Source organism: Dipodomys ordii, unplaced genomic scaffold (genome assembly GCF_000151885.1).
Source record: "Dipodomys ordii isolate 6190 unplaced genomic scaffold, Dord_2.0 Scaffold52, whole genome shotgun sequence".
NCBI classification, from domain to species: Eukaryota; Metazoa; Chordata; class Mammalia; order Rodentia; family Heteromyidae; genus Dipodomys; species Dipodomys ordii.
The window spans coordinates 5,028,739-5,050,482 of NW_012267268.1; the positions used below are offsets into that span (position 1 = coordinate 5,028,739).

General features: G+C 42.8%; 1 protein-coding gene across 1 annotated transcript in view; it reads left to right on the forward strand.

Annotated features, from left to right (window-relative positions):
- Cfap221 (cilia and flagella associated protein 221) overlaps window positions 1–21,744 on the forward strand; it is a 93,591-nt gene that overhangs the window by 39,682 nt on the left and 32,165 nt on the right. The window contains exons 7-12 of the mRNA XM_013020667.1: window positions 6,570–6,729; window positions 10,484–10,604; window positions 10,687–10,798; window positions 10,989–11,097; window positions 13,357–13,444; window positions 16,701–16,790. Coding sequence (XP_012876121.1) covers window positions 6,570–6,729; window positions 10,484–10,604; window positions 10,687–10,798; window positions 10,989–11,097; window positions 13,357–13,444; window positions 16,701–16,790 — 680 coding nt within the window. The remainder of the gene's footprint in view (window positions 1–6,569; window positions 6,730–10,483; window positions 10,605–10,686; window positions 10,799–10,988; window positions 11,098–13,356; window positions 13,445–16,700; window positions 16,791–21,744) is intronic.

Below are 21,744 nucleotides of genomic sequence, written 5' to 3' on the forward strand. Positions count from 1 at the left end.
ATATATATATATATATATATATATATATATATATATATATATATATATATATATTTGAAAGTGACCTTTCATACCAGAAATGATTCCTGTTTCACAATTTCTGTTTCTTGATATTTGGGATTTAAGTATTTGTCCTCAGTCATTGACAATGAATACTAAAATTATTTTGTTTTAAGCTTAAGGTTCATTAGTGTACAACTCTACCATTAGTACAAGTGCCTATTATTCCAGCAAATGATTGTCTGGAGCAGAAGCTTTGCCTTATCTCTGAATAATTAAGTGAATATAAATTATTTTTAGAGAACCAAGAACTATTCTGAGAATTTTAAAAATATAAGATATTGCAAAAAATTGACTTTGGTTCTCTTTCTAGAAGGAAGAGTTCATTATTTTCAGCTATTTGAACCCTAAAATAGAAGGAAATTGAGTAATTAAAATTCAACTGGCAAGATATTTTAGATATGCAAGTATCTATTGTTTATACTCTCAGAGTAAACCTTTTGTTAGTAACTAACACTTTGAGTAACACTATACAGAGAGAGATGTACACATTCTTAGTCTATCTACAGCCACGCCAGGTTCATACTTTATTCCCATTTAATAAATATGAAAATGAGGCACCAAGGAATATAGCTACCTTATTTTCAACCTCTCAGTAGTAAGTAACCTAAGTGGGATTTGAACTCACTCACTCTGGCTTCCAGATCTATGTACTATCTTGTAAAACACAAGTTAAAATTTTACCTGATCTGAGAAGTTATAAACATTTTCCCTAGAAGGCATGCAGTTGTAAAGTGAGCTTCCTCTTGATCTTAGTTTTTACCTTGTAGAGAATCAGGGATCTCAGCAAGAAAAAGAAGGTCCCACTGTCACAAGTGGGACGCCTGCTGTCACTGGAGTTCTGGGATTGTCTCTGTGAGCCACACTCAAAGACAGATCAAAAGAAATCTTAGTGAAGGATCTCAAGGTCACATCGAGTAGCTGGTTCATTCAACAGTGCTGAGGTAGGACAAGGTAGAGTGAGACCAGAGCCAGATGAAGGGTTAGACCAGAGTCAGATGAAGGGTTAGACTGGGCAGTGGCTCCACATGTGGACCACTTGGAAAGTTTTCAAAGCCCAGAGACTCATCCCTGGTCTTTTGGATTTAGTAATTTGACAAGGCTTGATTTTTCTGTACTTTCAACAAGTCTAATAGGAATGATGTTAGAGTATGTTTGAGAGTTACTGGGCTAGTTTGACCCTTACACTTTTCCAGGTGCTCTGAAGTTCTAGTAAGTTCCACAGATGGAAGGGAGCTGCTAAGTCTTGGGAGCAACTGTTCATGATGGGGGCTTGTTTTTACATAGGTCAGTACACAGGGTCACTAACTGGGTGCAGACAAGAGGCCAGGAATTCATGATGTTGGGATGAAATATTGCCAGATGTGAGAGCCTAAAGTAAACTAGGGAGACAAAAGGAAGAGAAACTGGAGAGTTGATAGTCTTGCCAAACCTCTAAAAATTATTGTCCTAAGGCCAGAACAATTTACCCAAGGGGGTTTTGAAATATAACCTATTCAGAACCCAAACACTCCACAGGTCGGCATAAAAGAATGTTGAGCAGAGATCACTGGTCTCCTTACATGAACACTTAACAAAACTAAGCAAGACTTACCTGGAGCATTCAGGTTGTGCAATGCACAGGTTTACAATCCAGACAAGTATGTGACTCCTGACCTACTTTGGTCTAATCCATCAGATGGCTTTTCAGATTATTCTGAGACTTCATGGCTTGTGTCTTTAATTTCTCCTTTAAATGAAATTATACTTCATTTAAGGACACTGTTTCAACTATCTTTGGTATCCCATTGTCTAAACAATGTGTGAGATATTCACATTCAATTGGATTATAGTATAAATCTTCTCTGGGATCTAGATGCATTATCTATGTTCTATGCTTCTCAGGCATTTTGCACTCAGTATTGCCAAATGTAAAAAAAAAAAGTTAGCTGGATGCCAATGGCTCATGCCTGTAATCCTAGCTACTTAGGAGGCTGAGATCTGAGGATCAAAGTTCAAAAACAGCCTCAGCAGGAAAGTCTGTGAGATTCTTATCTCCAATTAACAACCAGAAAACCTGAAGTGGCACTGTGGCTCAAGTGGTAGAGCACTCACCTTGAGCTGAAGAACTGAGGGACATTGCCCAGGCCCAGAGGTCAAGCCCCAACAACAACAACAAGTATTTAGTTCCCTGAATTTGGCACAGTGACCCCAAATCTTCACACATTGTCTACTTGCCTGCTTAGCATCCTTAAGATGCAGATGTGCACCACAGCTAGAAGTGCTCACATATGAGAAAACTGGGCTTCAGTGACGAATCTAAGCTAAACTGAGGAGATCTTGAAAGACCAAACAAAAGCAGGACATTAAGTCAGGCTGAGTGGCCCCAGAGCTGTTCTGTCCCACATCCTGTGCAGCCATGGTGGCCTGGGACCACTGAAATGACGCCAAATACACTCTTCTTGGAGCCCTTCCTCTGCAACCCCAGACAAACAAAAGCTCTGCTAGGATTTATCAACAGCTTTTGCAAGGATAGTTTTAAACAGGGTAGCTGCTAATTTCCTAAGAAAGGCTTAGAGAGATTAAGTGGTTTACCACTTATCCCACAGTTAGTGGAACCCTAAATCTTAGAAGTTTCCAAACAGTCCTTGGTAACAAGTCAAGCATGTAGATTGGATGGCTTTTTGACAATGCAGAGAGAAGAAGCTGTACTTTGTGAGATGTTTAGAGGGAAAGTTGTTTTAAATTAAGGTCCATATTGGGGCTGGGGAGGTGGCTCAGTGGTAGAGCGCTTGCCTTGCATGCCTGAGGCCCTGGGTTCAGTTCCCCAGCACCACATAAGCAAAAAGAAAAAAGCCAGAAGTGGCACTGTGGCTCAAGTGGTAGAGCGCTAGCCTTGAGCTGAAGAGCTGAGGGACAGCGCCCAGGCCCAGAGTTCAGGCCCCATAACCGGACCCCCCAAAAAAATGATGACCGTATTGACGATCCCACTTAAATGTGAAGTCTAAAATTTTTGATTTCGTAAAAGCAGAGTGGGATAGTGGCTGCTGAGGCTGGAGAGGGGACTGGGGACGGACTGACTGCTACAGGTTGCAGTCAGAGAAATGAGTTCCCATGCACTGTGGCACAGTGGGGCGACCAGTCACCAGTAACAACACTGTACACTTCCAAAGAGCTACAAGAAAGGATTTTCAATGTTTCTGTACAAAGCAGAGATGAATGTTTGAGGTGATGCATGTGTCAGCAGCCCTGATGGATCATCATACAACTTACATGTATCAAAACACTACAGTTAGACCATTGTATGTCCATTAAAACATGCTATGCATGTGTAAAAAGAAGACCTTTTTATCAGCTATCTTAGCCTAGGCCTCATTCCTCTAAAAGATAATGTGATTTTTTTTCCAACTGGCCATACATTTTTGGGGGGAGATGGGGCAAAATAGGGGCTTGAACTAGGGCCTCTAGCTTTCCCTTGGCTTTTCATTCATGTCACTTGAGCCATAGCTCTACTTCTGACATTTTTCTGGTTAATTGGAAATAAGAGTCTCACAGACTTTTCGGCACAGGCTGGCTTCAAACCGCAATCCTTAGGTCTCAGCCTCCTGAGTACCCAGGATTACAGGTGTGAGCCACAAGCACCCAGTGAACTGACCATATTTATATGCATATTTTATTCCATTGTAATCTAGGAAAAGCAAAACACTATTTCCTGGTGGTGGCTTCATTTATGGTTATTTTGTGATATTTTCTTTTTTTGGTAAGCATTATTATTTTATTTTTTTTAATTTTTATTTTTTATTGTGAAAATACTGTACAGAGGGGTTACAATTACATGGGCAAAGTAATGAATACATTTCTTATCAAACATTGTAACCTCCTCCTTTGTTTCCCCTTCCCATCCCTTCCCATCCTCCCCCCGCCCCCCCCACGATATTTTCTTTATAATAGTCACTGTAATGATCAGCTAGAGCTTTAGAGTTTTCTTGGACTTACATTCATTATTTATTTTTGCTACATTACTTGCGCTGGCCTTGAACTCCAGATGCTCCTGTCTCAGCCTCCTGAGGGCTGGGATAAAGATGTGCACCATACTTGGCTCTGTTTTGTTTTCAAGTTTGGTTCTCACCCTGTCTCTGCTTCCATTCTCCCTGCCCTATGGTTTAACATTATTCCTGCTTAGGCGAAGCATAGCAAACAGAAATGGATTGCAGATGAAATTGAACTACAGCCCTAAAATAGTGATTGCAAAATACAGTTCGCATTTGCATTGGGCAGCAAAAGATTTCTCGCTTACTGTGACTGCAGGACACCTCCACAGCTGTCTACAACCGACATGCAGCCACCACCATGCTCTGGTGATGGAGCTGTGCTGGCTACCCCCACTGCTAATGGAAGAAGTGGTTTTCTCTGGTTGCCTGGACTATGTCTCCACAGTTTGCTTTATATATTAGCTCTTGGCTGGAACACTTAAAAATAAATCAGCCAGCCCACAGCAAACATTAATCCTTGCTCCAGACTTGTTTTTTTTAAGCTAATGAACTGTAGCAGAAACAATAGAATGTTCTTGATCTCAAGGCCCCCGAGGAACTGTGGGTCACACAGAGTATTTTCTAACCAATTGGGTGGTCAGGCATATGAAACTGTTTTTGTTTTTGTTTTGCCAGTCCTGGGACTTAAATTCAGGGCCTGGGACTGTCCCTGAGCCCTTCTGCTCAAGACTAGCCATCTATCACTTGAGCCACAGCACCACTTCCAGCTTTTTCTGTATATGTGATACTGAGGAATCGAACCCAGGGCTTGATGCATGCTAGGCAAGTCTACCACTAAGCCACATTCCAAGACCATGGGTTGTCAGGTGTATGGAGGCCATTGTACCATGGGGAAACCTAGGCTCCCACTCAGCTGCCCTTCAGAGCTGATTTCTTCAGCCAGGCTCTGGGTCTGAGGGTGATCAGTTGGTATCATTAGCTATTTTGGTTTTCATATTCCGGAAACTGATAAATACCTATATTTTTCACATGTGGATTTGTCGTGTGTGGAATCCAGAAAAGATAGAAGATCTGGGGAGGGAGCTACTTGGAGGGATGATAGTCTGGGAGTTTAAAGGCTAACGTATTAGATAGAACACAAATTCTATAGGGCAGGTGGATATTCAGGAAAGGATGGAGGATATCCTGGGGGGTGGAAAGGCAGGGGCTTGTCTTATAAGGCATGGGTTGAAGAAGACATTTGGGTGTGGGCCTATTCACACATCTAACAGTGTTTACTGAGCTAGAAAGCAGTGGTGAGCAGATGCTTGCCTCCCTAAAACTTAACCCTTAGCCTGGAGGAAGGAAGACTGCAAGAGCTCCATCTCAGGGAGTAGGAGAAGCACCTAGGAGAGCAGGAAGCAGCATTCCAGGCCTAAGACTCTGGGCAGCAGGGGACAGAGCATGGGGATTCGAGGGAAGGCCACGCCCTCCTTACCTATCTTCTTCAACATATCCTCCCAGGGGCCTTACCATCCCAGTGCCCTGCTCTGTTTTTCTTATTGATATTCATGGCCTGGCTCTGTGTTTCTATTCATTTGCTGCTGCTTGTTTGCTAGCTCCAGCTAGAATGTAAACACCCTAGATATGGGAGCTTTGTGTATTACTATAGCTCTAAGTGCCAAGGACACAGTAAGCGCTCAATAATGTCTGAATGGCTGCATGAGTAGCCTCTGTAGTTGAGCATAGAGGGAAGGAAAAGAATGGCACAAGGTTCAGAGAAGAACAGAGCAAGGAGGAGGAGCGAAGGTCGGGCAGGAGGCAGGAATGGAGCAAGGGCTTTTCAGGCCAATGGCAAGATAAAGGTCTCATCAGGGAAGCAAACCAGAGTGTCTTTAATGGAAGTTAGGAAGAATATTAGCCTCCTTGTACCCAATACATTGATTTTCTGTCTAGTTTTCTTCTTGCATCTGTCAAGCAATTATAATGATCCAAATTTCAAAAGAATAAGATACTATGGTGTTTGACTTTGGAAGGAACAGCAGTTTATCCTCAAGATTTAAAAGTAGAAAGCTTGGACTGTAACTCAGTGTCAGAACCCTAGGCCAATATGGGACAGGCCCTGGGTTCTATTCCTAGCACTGAAAAAAATAAAATAAAAACATGTGACAAGAGAAAAACCACTCAAAGACAGAAGGAACTAAATTATCAGGACATAAGCTTTTAGATTATATCCCTGGCTTTTCCTTGTTGTTTATAGAATTAATCTTCAATTCTGGGAATGTGAAAACTGGAATTGTAGCAATTCCTGTTTGGACCATTAACTCTGAGTTAATTATGTCACTTTGACATAATCAAATAATTATTGTCCAAGATTAATGTCATGAATTGATCAGTAAGATCATACAGATCAATAAGCATACAGAGTTGATTCATGCATGTTAGTGAAAGAGCTCCATGGATAGAAATATTTATACTTATCCTGGAAGGAAGGATTTTTGACTCTTGGCACTTGGTGAGAGGAAAGAGTATCATGTTGTTTCTCCTTTTTTTTCTCAGGAATCATTCCAGCCAATGGGAAGATGAATGTGACCATTACATTCACGCCCTTCCAGTATGGGACAGCACAAATAAAAATGCAGTTGTGGATTTCACAGTTCAACTCTCAGCCGTATGAGTGTGTCTTCACCGGAACCAGCTACCCCAACATGGCCCTACCGTATGGCTTCTGGGGAATGTTTTCCTTAAATCTTAATGCTTCTCCAAAACCCCTTCTTTCCTCCTTCCACTTTGTGACAAAAATGCCAGTGATGTAGTTCACTGATAGATCTCTTGTCTAGCCTGGGCAAGACCCTACACTCAACTCCCCAAGCCACAAAAAATACCACCTTATTTTAAATAATAAACCTGACATTAAATAGGCTTTAAAATAGTTAAGCATAAGGTCCAGTGCCAATAGCTCTTGTCTGTAATCCTAGCTACTCAGGAGTCTGAGATCTAAGAATTATGGTTTGAAGCCAGCCCAGGCAAGAAATTTCATGAGACTCTTACCTATGATCAACCACCAAAAAAGCTGGAAGTAGAACTGTGGTTCAAGTGGTAGAGTACCAACCTTGAGTGAAAAAACAAAGCAACAGAGCCCAGGTCCTAAGTTCAAGCTCTAGGACTCACACGCGCGCACACACACACACACACACACACACACACACACCACCACCACCAACAACAACAACAACACAACAACAACAGCAGCAACAACAACAATAATAATAGTTATGCTAGTAGCAGAGATGTTTCTACACAGGTGATTCTGGATGATATGATGACAGAAAGGGGACTTTTGCTGATCATTGCAGATGTGCTATTTAGGTTAGAGCCATATTCACGCATTACTACCTTTCCAAACGTCTAAATCACACAAAGCCAGAAATAACGATTCTAAAATTTTCACACAACATTCCTAGTAATTGACTTAGTGCCTTGTGCGGGATCTGCTGCAAAGTCCCATGGCTTTGGCACCCCAAGCAAAGTAAGTCCTGTTTATCAAGTGCCATCCCATAAAGCAGAGTTAAAAACATGCCACACACAGGGCTTAAAAGGGCAGCAGGGGAGAGGCAGGCGTGAAGATGAGAGCCAGGTTCCCTAGCTATGTGGAGGCTGAGACTGGATGGGTTGTACTTTGAGGCCAACTGGGTAGAAAAGGTCATGAGATCCCCTTCTCAACACGAGTGTGGTGCGTGCATGCCTGCTAGCTGAAACAGAAAGCCTAAAATAGGTAACTTGCAGCTTAGGCATGCATTAGGCAGGAAGCAAGACCCTATCTCCAAAATAACTAACACACAAAAAATGACATGACTCAGCAGTAAGAGCATCTGCCTAGCAAATGTGAAGGCCTAAGTTCAAATCCCAATACCACACACACAAAAAAAGAGATAAGATATGCAATGGGATTGAGTTTTAGTTCATAATAAAGCTTTCCTGAGCTTCCATTTCCATTTGAAAATGAAGTTACACTTTTTTTCTTTTTTGGTGGGTTGTAGGGCTTGAACTCTGGGCCTGGGCACTGTCTCTCAGCAATTCAGCTCAAGGCAAGAGCTCTACCACTTAAGCCACAACACAACTTCCAGTTTTCTGGTGGTTTATTGGAGATAAGAGTCTCACTGACTTTCCTATCTAGCTAGCTTTGAACCATGATCCTCAGATCTCAGCCTCCTGAGTAGCTAGGATTACAGGCATGAGCCACCAGCGCCCAGCTGGACTTACACTTTTTTTGTAATAAGGAATAGTATTAATTTTTCTTGTGTCAGTAGTGTCATTCACCATGTCTGCTCATATGTGGCCATGCTCAGATGGCTTTCTCAAAGATATCCCAGGATGACTTCACTTTTATATCCTTTCATAGATATGTTCTTGTTTATTTATATTAACTTTTTTTGTACTGGTCCTAGGACTTGACCTCTGGGGTTGGGTGCTATTACTGAACATTTATGCTCAAAGCTAGCTCTCTACCACATAAACCACAGCTCTAATTCTGGCTTTTTTTGTAAGCTATTTTGATTTAAGAGTTTCATGGGCTCTTCTTTCCCAGGCCGGCTTCAAACCACAATCCTCAGATCTCTGCCTCCTGAGTAAGGAGGATTACAGGCTTGACCCGTCAGTGCCCATTTATTTTAATTTCTTAATTAACTTTTTTGGTGCTAGAGATTGAATCCACATGCTAGTCACTAATCTACAACTGAGCTACACCTCCAGTCCTGATGTGATCTTTTCATAAGAGCACTGTATAGTAAAAGCACTTTACAAATGCAGTCATATACATTTCTAGACTGTGATGCTTTAGTTTCCCAGTAGGGCTCCCTCTTATTTAATAAATGCGAGGCATGTATCACCACAGCTGCCTGACTCCCCAAATTTGGAATGGTATTAATAGCATATAAATTCTACCATAAAGGAAAAATAATTAGACTAGCCACAACATTCTCTCAAATTAACATGGACTGCTTTCTTTCAGTTTGGGATGTATGATAGACTTACTCATGTCCTAAGTTTGGCCCTATCAATATCCATATATAACTTTATAGTTTACCACGTTCTTCTGTGTGTGTGTGTGTGTGTGTGTGTGTGTGTGTGTGTGTGTGTGTGTGTGTGTGCATGCTAGCCCTGGGGCTTTGAATTCAGAGCCTTGCATTTTTTGTTAAGCTCTTTTTGCTGAAGGCTACTTGGGCCACACATCCACTTACAGCTTTTTTTCTGGTTAATTGGACATAATAGTTTCTTGGATTTGTTTGCCTAGGCTGGGTTTTAAACTCTAACCTTCAGATCTCAGTTTTCTGAGTAACAAAGATTACAGGCCTACCCTACCAGTACCCAGCCAAATCTATTATATTCTTAAACTCCTTCAATTCCATTGCTAGAACTAGTGATTAGAGTTCTTTGGGATACTGTTTTGTTCTGTTTTTGATCCTCTCAAAAGACTTTTATTATTCCCCACATTTACAGCAGGGTGACCCCAGAGCTCCATGTGAGCTGGATACTGAGCAGACTCAGTCCCTAGCTTGGCTCTCACCCTTGTACATTGGCTCATATCAGTCAGCATGTTTTCTCCCATGCCACCAACATGAAGGGTGCTTCTTACAATGGGGGCTGTAAGTTGAGATAAGAGAGAGTTGCAGCCAGGTGCTGGCAGGTGCACACTGACAGAATGAACCCGTGCTAGAGTCTCCTTATCCTACTTCTGTAGTGGCATAGACAGCAAGGGTACCACTTTCTTGCTTAACAACAGGTGTCACTGAGAGCTTTTTGGACCACCATGGAGCTCTGTATAGTGTGGCTTCAGCATGGTTTCTACATGACTATGCCCAAAAGCAGTTTTCAGAAAAACAAACCAAACATGACTGTGTCTTTCTTTGAAAGATCTGGCTACCAATAGTAGGCATAATTGTTCTTTCACTCCTAAGTCAAAGTAAGTAATTAGGCTGTTGAAAACCTACAATCCAGAAATGAACTGTACTAAGCCAAGACAGCATCTTTTAGTATGTCAAACTCTCTACCGTCAATTTTTTTTTTTTTGGGTCCGGTTGTGAGGCCTGAACTCTGGGCCTGGGTGCTGTCCCTCAGCTCTTCAGCTCAAGGCTAGCGCTCTACCACTTGAACCACAGCGCCACTTCCGGCTTTTTTCTTTTTGCTTATGTGGTGCTAAGGAATCGAACCCAGGGCCTCATGCATGCAAGGCAAGTGCTCTACCACTGAGCCACCTTCCCAGCCCCATGAGACTTTTATTTCTAGTAAACCAGCAAAAAGCCAGACGTAAAGCTGTGGCTCAAGTAGTGGAGCTCCAGCCTTGAAGGATAGTACTAAGGGACAGCACAGGCCCTGAGTTCAAGCCCCAGAATTCTACACAGGTACACACACACACACACGCCTAGAGTTTATTTTCATATATATATTAATTTAATATATATTTTACATTATAGATTAGAAGAATTTAAAAGATTAAATGTTCTTTCTAATAAAGTAAAAGTTCCTCCAGAAAAAACAATGATGCATGTAAATTTTCGCCGGTTACCACCAAAGACAGTGCCTCCAAAGTTGAAGGTAAAGTGGGCAGACCCTCAGTGTCACTGATGGGAGGGAAGAAGGAACAACCAGAGGACTCATTTTCCTGATTGGTCCTCAGGAAATTGAGTACCAAAACTTGAGGTTTCCAGCTGACCTATCAAATCCATTTGCTGTGGCAACTGTTCTGAACCAAGAACCAGGAAAACTGAAGATTAAAGAATTAAGAGAAGGTACCAGTTGATCCAATGATAAATCAGCCCCTGGGCAAAATATGAGCAAATTGTTTCTTGTCACATCCATTATTTATGAGCCATAAAACTTAGATTCAATTGCTGTTTGGCTTTGCCACTAGAAATTTGTCTTCCTCTTGCAAATGCGTTTCATTTGATTACTGGTACATCATTGCTTGTTTTCTTCTAGTTTTGGACCAAGGCACTGAGATTTCCAAAACAAAACAGATGAAGGAGGCACTCTTCGAACAAAAAGTCAGACAGGATATCCAGGAAGAGACAGAAAATCATCTTAAGTGGTAAATATTCAGCAATTATTTGTGTCAAGTGATTGCATGATTGTTTTCAAGGAATGACCTTTAATGCATTAGACATAATGAAATATAATAGTTGATGTCCTTTGGGGAATTTGATTATTCCTGGCCACCCACTGGTCTTTCTATTTCAGAATGAGTATCTATCAGGAATAAATTAATATGATCAAACCACCCTGTCTCCTAAGTGTGATCAGACAGTGCAGAGGCGGGTGAACTGTGGGAGGGGCTGGGACCCTGACTCTTGCTCTGAGCAACACCCCCAACTCAAGGACAGATCTGGAGTGGTTCTGGTACCTCAAGTCTTACCCCATCGCCTCTCACCACCTCATGAGCCCCTCTGCCATTCACTGTGTGCCCCAAGAGCCTTCTGACCAACCTAGAAATTCTAGGGGTGGATGGAATGGGGTGGAGTCCTGTTAACACTCAGATGAAAGAATGCTTGTTCTTCTAGGGTCAAAATGGAATTTTTCACATTTTTTTAAGCCAGAGCATACCAAGCCTAGCTACACGAATGTATACAGCGAAAGTACATACACTTCGTTTTTTCTTTTCTGAGTCAAGTTCTCACTACATTTCCTTGAACTCTTAGGTTCAAGTGAGCCTCTTGCCTCAATCTTCCAAGTAGCTGGAACCACCACCCCCAACTCTAAAGTAAACTTCAGAAACTCTCTCTTTTTTTTTTCTTGGTGGGACTTGGGTTTGAACTCATGGCTTGTGCCATGAGTTAGATAGACAGATGTGCTACCACTTCTTTTATTTTTCCCAGTCCTGGGCCTTGAACTCAGGGCCTGGGCACTGTCTCTGAGCTTCTTTTGCTTAAAGCTGGTGCTCTACCACTTGAGCCACAGAGCCACTTCTGGCTTTTTCTGTTCATGTGGTACTGAGGAATTGAACCCAGGGCTTCATGTATGCTAAGCAAGCACTCTACCACTAAGCCACATTCTCAGCCCACTTCCTTTTTTGAAAAATAGAACCTTGCACCTTTACTCAAGGCTAGCCTCAGACCACAATCTTCCTGACCTCCACCTCTCAAGTAGCCCAGATTACAGGCATGAGCCACCACACCTCCTGTTTCAGGAACTCTTGAACCGAACTAAGAAAGAGACCCCTGGAAATTGTCCCTTAAGGGTTGCTTGACATATCCTTGCCTCCATGCTTCCTAGACACACAGGAACACACCCTGACCTGGAAATTCTCCATAGGAGGCATTCACACCCTATTTTAATGGGGAAAATGGCTTGTTTCTGACAGAAATTCCTTCCAGTTAAATCATCTTGCCTCATTTAACCGGCCTCAGCTTTAGTACTCCAAGAAACTAAAGGGTTTTACCTTCACAAATTTTCAAGGTTCATCCACTTCATGGCATATATTAGTACTTCACTCTTGTTGAAGGCTGAATGATATTTTAGTTCTTCCTTCTTTTGTTAGTGGACAACTTAATGGTTTCCACTTTGGACTACTATGAATAATGTTGCTATGAGGATTTCCATTCGAGTTTTTAATGTGCACATAGTAGCTACATTCTCTTGGCCATATACTTCAAAGTGAAATTGTTGTATCAATGATAACTCTACATTTAATTTTTTAGGAGATACCAAGCTGTTTTTCATTGTAGTGGCACCATTTTACATTCTTACCAGCAATGTTGGAGGGGTCCAGTCGAGCCACATCTTCAGAAATATCTGTTACTTTCCATTTTTAAATGATTAGTATTATCATAGACACCCCAGTCTGTGTGTGGTAGTGTACATGTACAGGAAATTCTCATAGACCTTCCTGTATGGATTGGCTTTGAACTGCTATCCTTAGATCTTAGTATCCTGAGTAGTTAGGATTATAGGCATGAGCCATCAATGCTTTGCTCAGCTTTCTCATCCTTCTTTCCTTCCTCCCTTCCTTCCTCCATCCTTCCTTCCTCCCTTCCTTCCCGCCCTCCCTCCCTCCTTCTTTCATTCCTTCCTCCCTTCCTTCCTTCCTTCCTTTCTTCTTACTTGGGATTGAACTCAGAGCCTCACCCTTGCTAGACAAGCATTTTATCACTTGAGCCACACTCCAGTACTTTTGCTTTTCTTAGTTTGTTTTTCAGATAGGGTTCCGAGCCTAATTTTGCCTGGACCAACCTCATACCACGATCCTCCTGCCTCCACCTTCTGAGTATCTGGGACCACACTCATGAGTCACCATGCCCAACTTGAGTATGTTTTCTGATGGCTTCTGGAAGTTGGCTTTTTTCTCCCCCAGGCAGGTGCACCTTGGTAAAGAACCTATGTCTTTTAAATTTAGAAAAGAGTTTGCTGAGGAGTGGCAAAGCTCATGGAACAAATATCAGGTCAGAATGACTGCTAATTTTATAGCCTTTGTTTCACTAAATGATCTGAGTCCCTATTATATATAAGATGTCAAACCAGGAAAAAGAAATTGTACATTCAGTTGGGAGGGGAAAGAGGCTGACCATAAGCAAATTGCTAAGTATAGGTCTCACTTGGCAATACATGTTCTAATAGAGACACTAATAGTGAGTATTATGGGGGAATTGAGAAATCAGAGAGGAGAGAGAACGTCTCTAACTGGAGAGCTTCCTGGAAGACATGGTGAAAGTTTGAGAATGAGTGAAAGTGGAGGGAGGGCTCAGATTCAAGTTGTTATTCTGGGCAAGAGGTGCATCTGTTCCATGGAACATGAAGACCAGCGATCCCAAAGCCAGATCCAAATGACAGTCCCAAGTCAGAGTTTCTCAGAGACTCTCGCCAGAGACCAAGGCAGTCCCTGTAAGCCTAGGGACAGGAATTGTGAGACTGGAACACCATGGCCTGACCAGGACATGGAGGAGGTATTTACACACACAGTGCAGGTGCAGAGATACTGGGGCAAGGCCGTGATGGCTGAAGCACAGGACATGCACGAGGCAGAGTAGGCTCAGTGGGGCTCTCTGTGTAAGAGCTTTGAACTTTATTGGTCAGACTTTTGAGACCATCACATACTTTATTGGTCATATCAAAATGGGTTACAAAAAAAAAGACTTTAACAGAAGGAGGCTGTTCTAGAGATCAAGTCCTTGGGGTGCTGGCTTCTTTTGAGTCCTCTATTGGCTCAGCGATGGTGGTCTTGCAGTGAATGCTCACAAGGATATTGAAAACCAGTAACATCTGGATCAGGTCCTTTGTCTCTCTGGTCTCAATGAATGGTTTCCATGGACTTAGAAGGAGTAAAATAGCCCAGGTTTATCAGAGAACTAGATAAGCAGAGCTCCTGCTAGATAGGAGGGGTCCCAAGGAAGGGTCCTGCATGGTTGGAGGTAGAGGGTATTGTTAATAAGGCTGATAAGATGACAGTTAGATGACTCTCAAGATCACTGGACAGCCTGTGGGCCATTATCAGTTCCCAGACCCAATTAGAGGCTGCACTAGTTCTCCATGGTTCCTGTAGTCTCTCTGATTAGATGCCCATTCCAGCACACACCTCTGGGGTCCAATGATTTCATTGTTCATGTGCAAGTCTTCTAGCTTCATAGCATGAGTCCCAGAGCCCAATGTGAAACTGCTTGAGGCCATAGTAAGAGATACAGAGTCTCTTTGGGAGTGGGGCTTTGCCCTAATTGTCTAGTCAGGCTTCTTTCCTACTCTCACAAATCTCTCCTTCATCCACTATAACATTAGTCATAAGTTTATTAGGACACTCCAGGCCTCCCTTTAACTTAACCACCTTTGATGGCCCCACCACATGCTAAGGTACTGAGGCCTTGGGCATCAGCATGTCAGTTGTGGGGGACCCAGCTTACCCCTGTAACATGCTGAAGCTTAGCAATGTGACTTTAGGGAACTAACTTGGTGTTCATGACTAGGAGAAATGAGGGGAAAACATGTGTCTTGCTAAATATCTGATTTTTGCTTAGATTTTAGTCAGCCTAGATGTTTGGATGAATGTCTTATTTTCTTTTTTTTTTTAAATAAGGAAAACAAAAGAATATAAAATTACTGTATTGGCAAATCTTTACATTCCAGGAAAGACACATACGAACTTCCTGTTTGTCTGTGTTGTTCAGATTCTTCAAAAGCTACTTTCAAAGCATAGCATAGTATTTTCTGTCACGCTCTCTGTGGCATGCTGCCTCTCTTAGAGATGGAGGTGACAGTGAGTGACATGGTCAGGTGAGGTGAGCATGAAGGCTCTGATGGCCAGCATGTGCAGACCAGGGCAGTTGTGCCCTTAGGCAGGACAAGGGGTAGGACAAGAAGTGCTCCAAGGCTCTGGAATGAGGAGTAACATGTACTGCAGGGCTGCACATCTGGCAGCTAAGACACACAGATAACCACTGGGAGGAACACTTGGAGGCCCCAGGGGCAGAGCAAGAGACCATGGAGGAGTCACAGCTGGATGGCACAAAGGATGATGGGCTTTTACTCATGGCAACCAATGGGAACATCACCTTCTGAATGCCCATTTGTTCATCACAAAATACCCCTTCTCTTTATTCTACCTGACAACATTACATTGCCAGTTTTAGTTGACTCTTAATGATGGTGGGGGGAAAAGAATCTGGGTCTTTCCTCATGAAATCTGAGGGCCACAGACCCAAACTCCGCTTCCAGAACTGTGAGAATCAGACCCAGTCAGCTCTCCACCCTGATGACAGTGACACTCCCACCTTATTTCAATCGGTTTTTGCTTTTGTTTTTATTTTGTTTTGTTTTGTGTACTGAGCTTTAAACTTGGGTCTCCTGTGTGCTAGGTAGGCACTCTGGGTGCTCTACTGCTTTGAGTCATGTCCTCAGCCTCCTTTTGCTTTTTTTTTTTTTTTTTCAGAGAGGATCTAGATCTTTTTGCCCAGGCCGACCTTGGACTTTGATCTTCCGGCCTCTGTCTGTGGAGTAGCAAAGATTACAGGCACAAACCACCATGCCCAACCCTCCTCCTGTGTTATTTCTGAGTAGGGTGTTAATGTGATTCTGATGAGAATAGACTCTTTTCAATTACATCCTTAGACATGACTGTGAACTGTGTACAATTGGTTTTTGAAGTTATCGAGCAAATAATAGAACCCACAGAGTCAAAAAGTAGTACCATGTGTAGTGTTCACAGCCCTCTTTCCCTTGCAACCAGCATGTGTAGGCACTGATCCAGCTTAACCTGCCCTGTTGGGGTCACCTGTGGCTCCTGAAATTAGGAAAAGAGACTCCAAGGTCCACTAAGAATTCAGAAAAAGAGGAATTTCCACAGTAATTTCCAGTCTAACTAGCACAAAACTGTACCAGGATCGCTTTATACTGAGTCTGCAATGGACATATTCCTACTTGTATAACTTCCTAAAACCTTTCCTGGGGATTTTAGTGCCTTGGAAATAATCATTTCCAGAGATATCTACACTAGCTATTTAAAAAAGAAAAAGAAGGTCTCAGGTTTGTGCTTCTAAAAAGTTCCTTGCATCTAAACCATAAAGAATTATAGCAAGGATTTAAAGTCTCTGCCATTCACAACCATAACTCCATGAGTAAGCTTGAGAGATTGCTCAATGGGTTTATACCAGTTTTGAAGATAAATAAGTTTTACGGATCTGTCTTTAATATTGTTGATGATTAAAAATCCAGCTAGATAAAGGAGATCCTATTGTGGAAGAGGAATTACAACGGCTCAAGACAGAAGTTAGCCATAAACGGGTAGTTCGAGATCTACAAGATGTAAGTGACTTCTCTTTGCTTGGTTTCTAATTATCAGCAATTCTTAAATACTTCTTTTTAAATGCTTAACAGTTTTGTGTGTGTATACACACACACATGCTCACATGCATATGCACTATTACTAAGGCTTAAACGCTGGGGCTCCTGCTCTTCATTAGCTTTTCACTCAAAGCTAGAGCTCTGACACAAGCCTTACCTCCACTCCTGGCTTTTGACTGGTTAGCTGGAGATAGATTATGTCTGTGTAGAATTGCTTCAGGAACCTCAATCCTTGGATCTCAGCCACTGGAACCCAGCAAGTGCTGAAGATTTTTATAGAATTTCTTTCCCCAAGAGATAGCTGAAAACTTCTCATGCATTTATATTTTTGAGTGTTTTTTTTTACAATGCATTCTCAAGTAGAGCATCAAAACGTGTACTTAACGTTTCCCTTGAAATTGCCAACATCACAGAGTGTGGCTCCCCATTTCTGCTCTTCCACTTCCTTTGCTTGGTCTCCACACCTGTCTACAGGTTCTCCAGTGGGTCCCTGACCTCTGCTAACAGGCTTCCTCCCTTGGTGGAAAGAATGCCAGAGTTATGGTTCCAACTTGATGGCAGAGATGGGACCCAGGACAAGCCTGTGAGCTATGATGTCTGACTAACCTCAACTATAAAATTGAGATATAGTAACCTTCACATCTAATCCTCTGTTGTGCAACATTTTCTGGTTAAAACTCCAACTTCTAGCTAGGTGCTGGTTGATCACATCAGTAATCCTAGCTACTTGGGAGGCAGAGATCTGAGATCACCATTTGAAGCCAGCTCAGGCAAGAAAGTCCATGAGACTCTTATCTACAATTAACCAGCAAAAAAACAAAAACAAAAACAAAAAACAAAAAGGAGCTGTGGCTCAATGGTAGAACATCAGCCTTGAATGAAAAACCTAAGCAAGAGAGTGTGAGGTCCTGAGTTCAAGCCCTAGTACAAGCAAAAGAAGGATAGAACAAGAGAACAAAAGAATGAAAGAAAGAAAAAGGAAGGACAGAAGGAAGGAAGGAAGGAAGGAAGGAAGGGAGGGAGGGAGGGAGAGAGGGAGGGAGGGAAAGAGGGAGGGAGGGAAGGAAGGTAGAAAGGGAGGGAGGAAGGAAGGAAATACTCTCCAACTTCTTACTTTAACAATGAAAACATTTCTTCCTAATCTCTTCAGTCTGGCTTCTCTGTACTTAATTTGCCATATCTGAATTCTTGTTACCTTTTCTCTTCCTCTACCCACAAAGTCTTACCAGTAGCTTTCTGCAAGGTCATAGCCAAGTCCAATTTCTGGGTCTTACCACTGACTAATTCCACAGGCTTGCATTCATAGCCTGCCCTTCTATAGCACACTGCATCAACCAGCTCCAGACCCATTCATCTCTAGCTGACTGCTTCACTTGCTGTATTCCTGCTCAGGAACTACAGAACCCTAGAACTGGGCTTGCTCTTCTCACCCCCGCCCCTGGCATCATCATCTCTCCATTTATTCTGTGACCTGGGCACACTGCTGTGGAGTCTCGAAGGCAGCAGTGGTATCAGGCATGCAGGGCTGGGTGGAGCCATCTCCCTGTCAGTTCATGGTCCACTCCTCTTGCTTCTGGAGACAGTGCCAGCTCCTACACATGCAGCTATAACGTTCCTCTTTTCCCTCAGCTCACCAGTTTGCTTGAACTGCCCTAAACCAAACAGAAAGTTCCTTAAAGCTGATTCTTATCTTCCACTGTTGGCCCCTTGGATGCTGTGTATATTTCAAGTGCTTAATAAGTACTCAGTCTGGGCTGGGAAGGTGGCTCAGTGGTAGAGCGTTTGCCTTGCATGCCTGAGGCCCTGGGTTCAGATTCCTCAGCACCACATAAGCAAAAAGAAAAAAGCTGGAAGTGGCGTTGTGGCTCAAGTGGTAGAGCACTAGCCTTGAGCTGAAGAGCTGAGGGACAACGTCCAGGCCCAGAGTTCAGGCCCCATGACCAGACCCCCCCCCCACACACACACACAAAAGAGTCTCACAGACTTTTCTACCCTGGGCTGACTTCAAATCATGACCCTCAGATCTCAGCCTTCTGAGTAGTTAGGATTACAAGTGTAAGCCATCCACACCTGAAGTAGAGTCAGTGAGTTGTATAAAGGGATTTCATTTAGAGTTATCCATATGCCTACAATGTTCCTTGGTCACCCTATCACCCTCCCTCATCCCCCTGCTCCTGTCCAGATCAATCTCATCCAGCTTCATTGTTCCATTCCCACCCATGGAAATAAAGTGTTTTGCCTACACTCACCCCTGCCACCCTCTCCACTCCTCCCTGCTCCCATCCACATCCCATTCCACCCAGGACATGATTCACATCCCCGCCCTTTGTATTTTTAGGATATGCTAATTGTTCAAAGGAGTTTCCCCATGGTTTCACACATGCATTTATATAGTATTTAGTGTTGCTTAATAACATCTCTATAGAAATACAATTCACTCTGCTAAAACCTTCTGAAGGTTTCCCATCACAATGAGAGTAAAAATGCAGCCTTTATCGAGGCTCAGAACTCTCTGTCTTTCGCTCACTATCCTGCCTCTTGCCACTCACCTTACTTCAAACCTCACCTCCTCACAGAGGCCTTCCCTCATCCTTGCTCAGAGGCTGGACACTCTGCTCCTAGCCCACACATACACACAGAGGCAGGCTACCTCTTTGCTCTTCTGTCTCTCTGGTGGATGTATAGAGTTGAGCACAAAGCAGCCACCTCATAATCTTTGTGAGATGAAGGTCTTGAGAAGATACAAAGGAGTGCTAATCACAGAACAACTGATCCTTCAGACCATAGTTCTGCACATAGAAAATGCCAGTCTGAGGCTGCACCATTCTGATACAAAGCTTAATGGTGCACAGTCAGCCTTGCCTCTGGCTTCATCCCAAGCTACAAAATCACCCAGGTAGCCAGGCACCGGTTGCTCTTGCCAATAATCCTCGCTACTCAGGAAGCTGAGATCTGAGGGTCTAAGTTCAAAGCCAGCCCAGGCAGATACCCTGTTGCCTAGGTCATGAAGTCTCACAGCCTTCATCTCTAACACTGTAGAACTCTCCTTGTGAATTCTTAGAGTGGTGGCAAAATTAAGAACTTAAAATAATGAAATTTCTTTCCAATCTAGATTTTACGAGAGCGACGATTACACAACATGTTGAGTGGAGTTCATGAAACGGACAAAGATACTATCCAAATGAAAACATTGTTTGCACAAGGTAATGAATGTGTAGCTACAAGGGTCATGATGTTTCGTTACAATGAAGTTGGCTATGGAGGAATAAAATCTTTTCATAAACCACATGTATTCATTTCTCATTGGTTCTGTAAAAAGCCACCACAAACTTGATATAACACAGGTTTAGGATATCACAGGTCTAGGGAGCCAAAGATTAAAATCAAGGTGTCCTCAAGCTGCTTTTGCTGGGGCTTTATGGGAGAATCCATTGCATTGCTTCTGCTAGCTTCTTTGGGCTCCTTGCAGTCCTTGGCTGGTGGACCCTTCCTTACATCACTTGACTCTCTGGCATCAGGCATCACATATCCCTTTCTGACTGACCCTCCAGTCTCCTCCTTATACCAACCTTATGGTTTCATTGAGAATGCCTGGATTATCCAGAATAAGCTTCCCACATCAAGATGCTTAACTTAATCCCCTCTGCAAATTTCCTTTTTATCACATAAAGTAGCAATCCACATCCCCAGGGAATAGGCTGTAGACCTTTCAGTGTCACTACTCCACCTTTCATGTGTCCTAAGTCAGATCTCTATGCCAGGTTTGGATTAATAACCTGCCTGGGTAGCAATGAACACGTCAACCCATCCCACATGGAGGTGCCAGGACTGAGGAGTCTGACCACACTTGACCTCTTGTTTCATATCTTTGCTTCCTCTTGTCACTAGCGGGATGAAGGTAGTTGTGGTATATACTTGCTGATTGAATATGAATGTAATGATTCCACAGCCTAGCACTTTAGGCAATGTTTTTAAATCTTACACAGTGTTTTGCTTTTTAAAGAATTTCAGCCCAGAGGTAGAGGTGTTGCTCAAGTAGCAGAATATCAGCCTTGAGCAAAAAAGCCAAATGAGAGCCTGAGGTCCTGAGTTCAAGCCCCAGTACCTGTACACAAAACAAAGAGAGAGAAAGGATGGGAGGGAAGAAGAAAGAGAGAAAAGAAAAGAGGGAAGGAGAGAAACAAAGAAGGAGGGAAGGAGAGAAACAAAGAAGGAGGGAAGGAGAGAAGGAGGGAGAGAGAAAAAGGAAAACATTGAAGAAATACCTGTTGTGGGGCAGGGAGTAGTAGAACATACCTATAATCCCAGCTACTCGGGAAGCAGTGATCAGGAAGATTACAGTCCAAGACTAGCCAAGGCAAAAAGTTATCAACATTCCATCAATAAAAACTGGATGAAGTGGCACGGACCCGTCATCCTACTTGGGAAATGTAAAAGATGAGTCATTAATATGAGATTCTCTTTAAAAAATAACTAATGAATAAAAGCAAGTACAAAGGCCTATGCACAAACCCCAGTACTGGCCTCCTTAAAAAGATGTTTAAAAGATAGACCATTTTTTGAAACAAAAATAAAATGAATTGTGTGTGTGTGTGTGTGCGATTGCGCTGGGAGCTGCCCCTAAGCTCTTCTGCTCAAAGCTAGCACTCTACTATTTGAGCCACAACCCCATTTTCAGCTTTTTTCTCTTTTTTGTAGTTAATTGGAGATAAGTCTCACAGACTTTTGGGCTTGGGCTGGAATCAAACCAGGATCCTCAGATCTCAGCCTCCTGAGTAGCTAGGATTCCAGGCATGAGCCACCAGCACCCAGCCAAAATTAAATTCTTTTTTTTGGGGGGGGAGGAGGGGGTCCGGTCGTGGGACCTGAACTCTGGGCCTGGGCGCTGTCCCTCAGCTCTTCAGCTCAAGGCTAG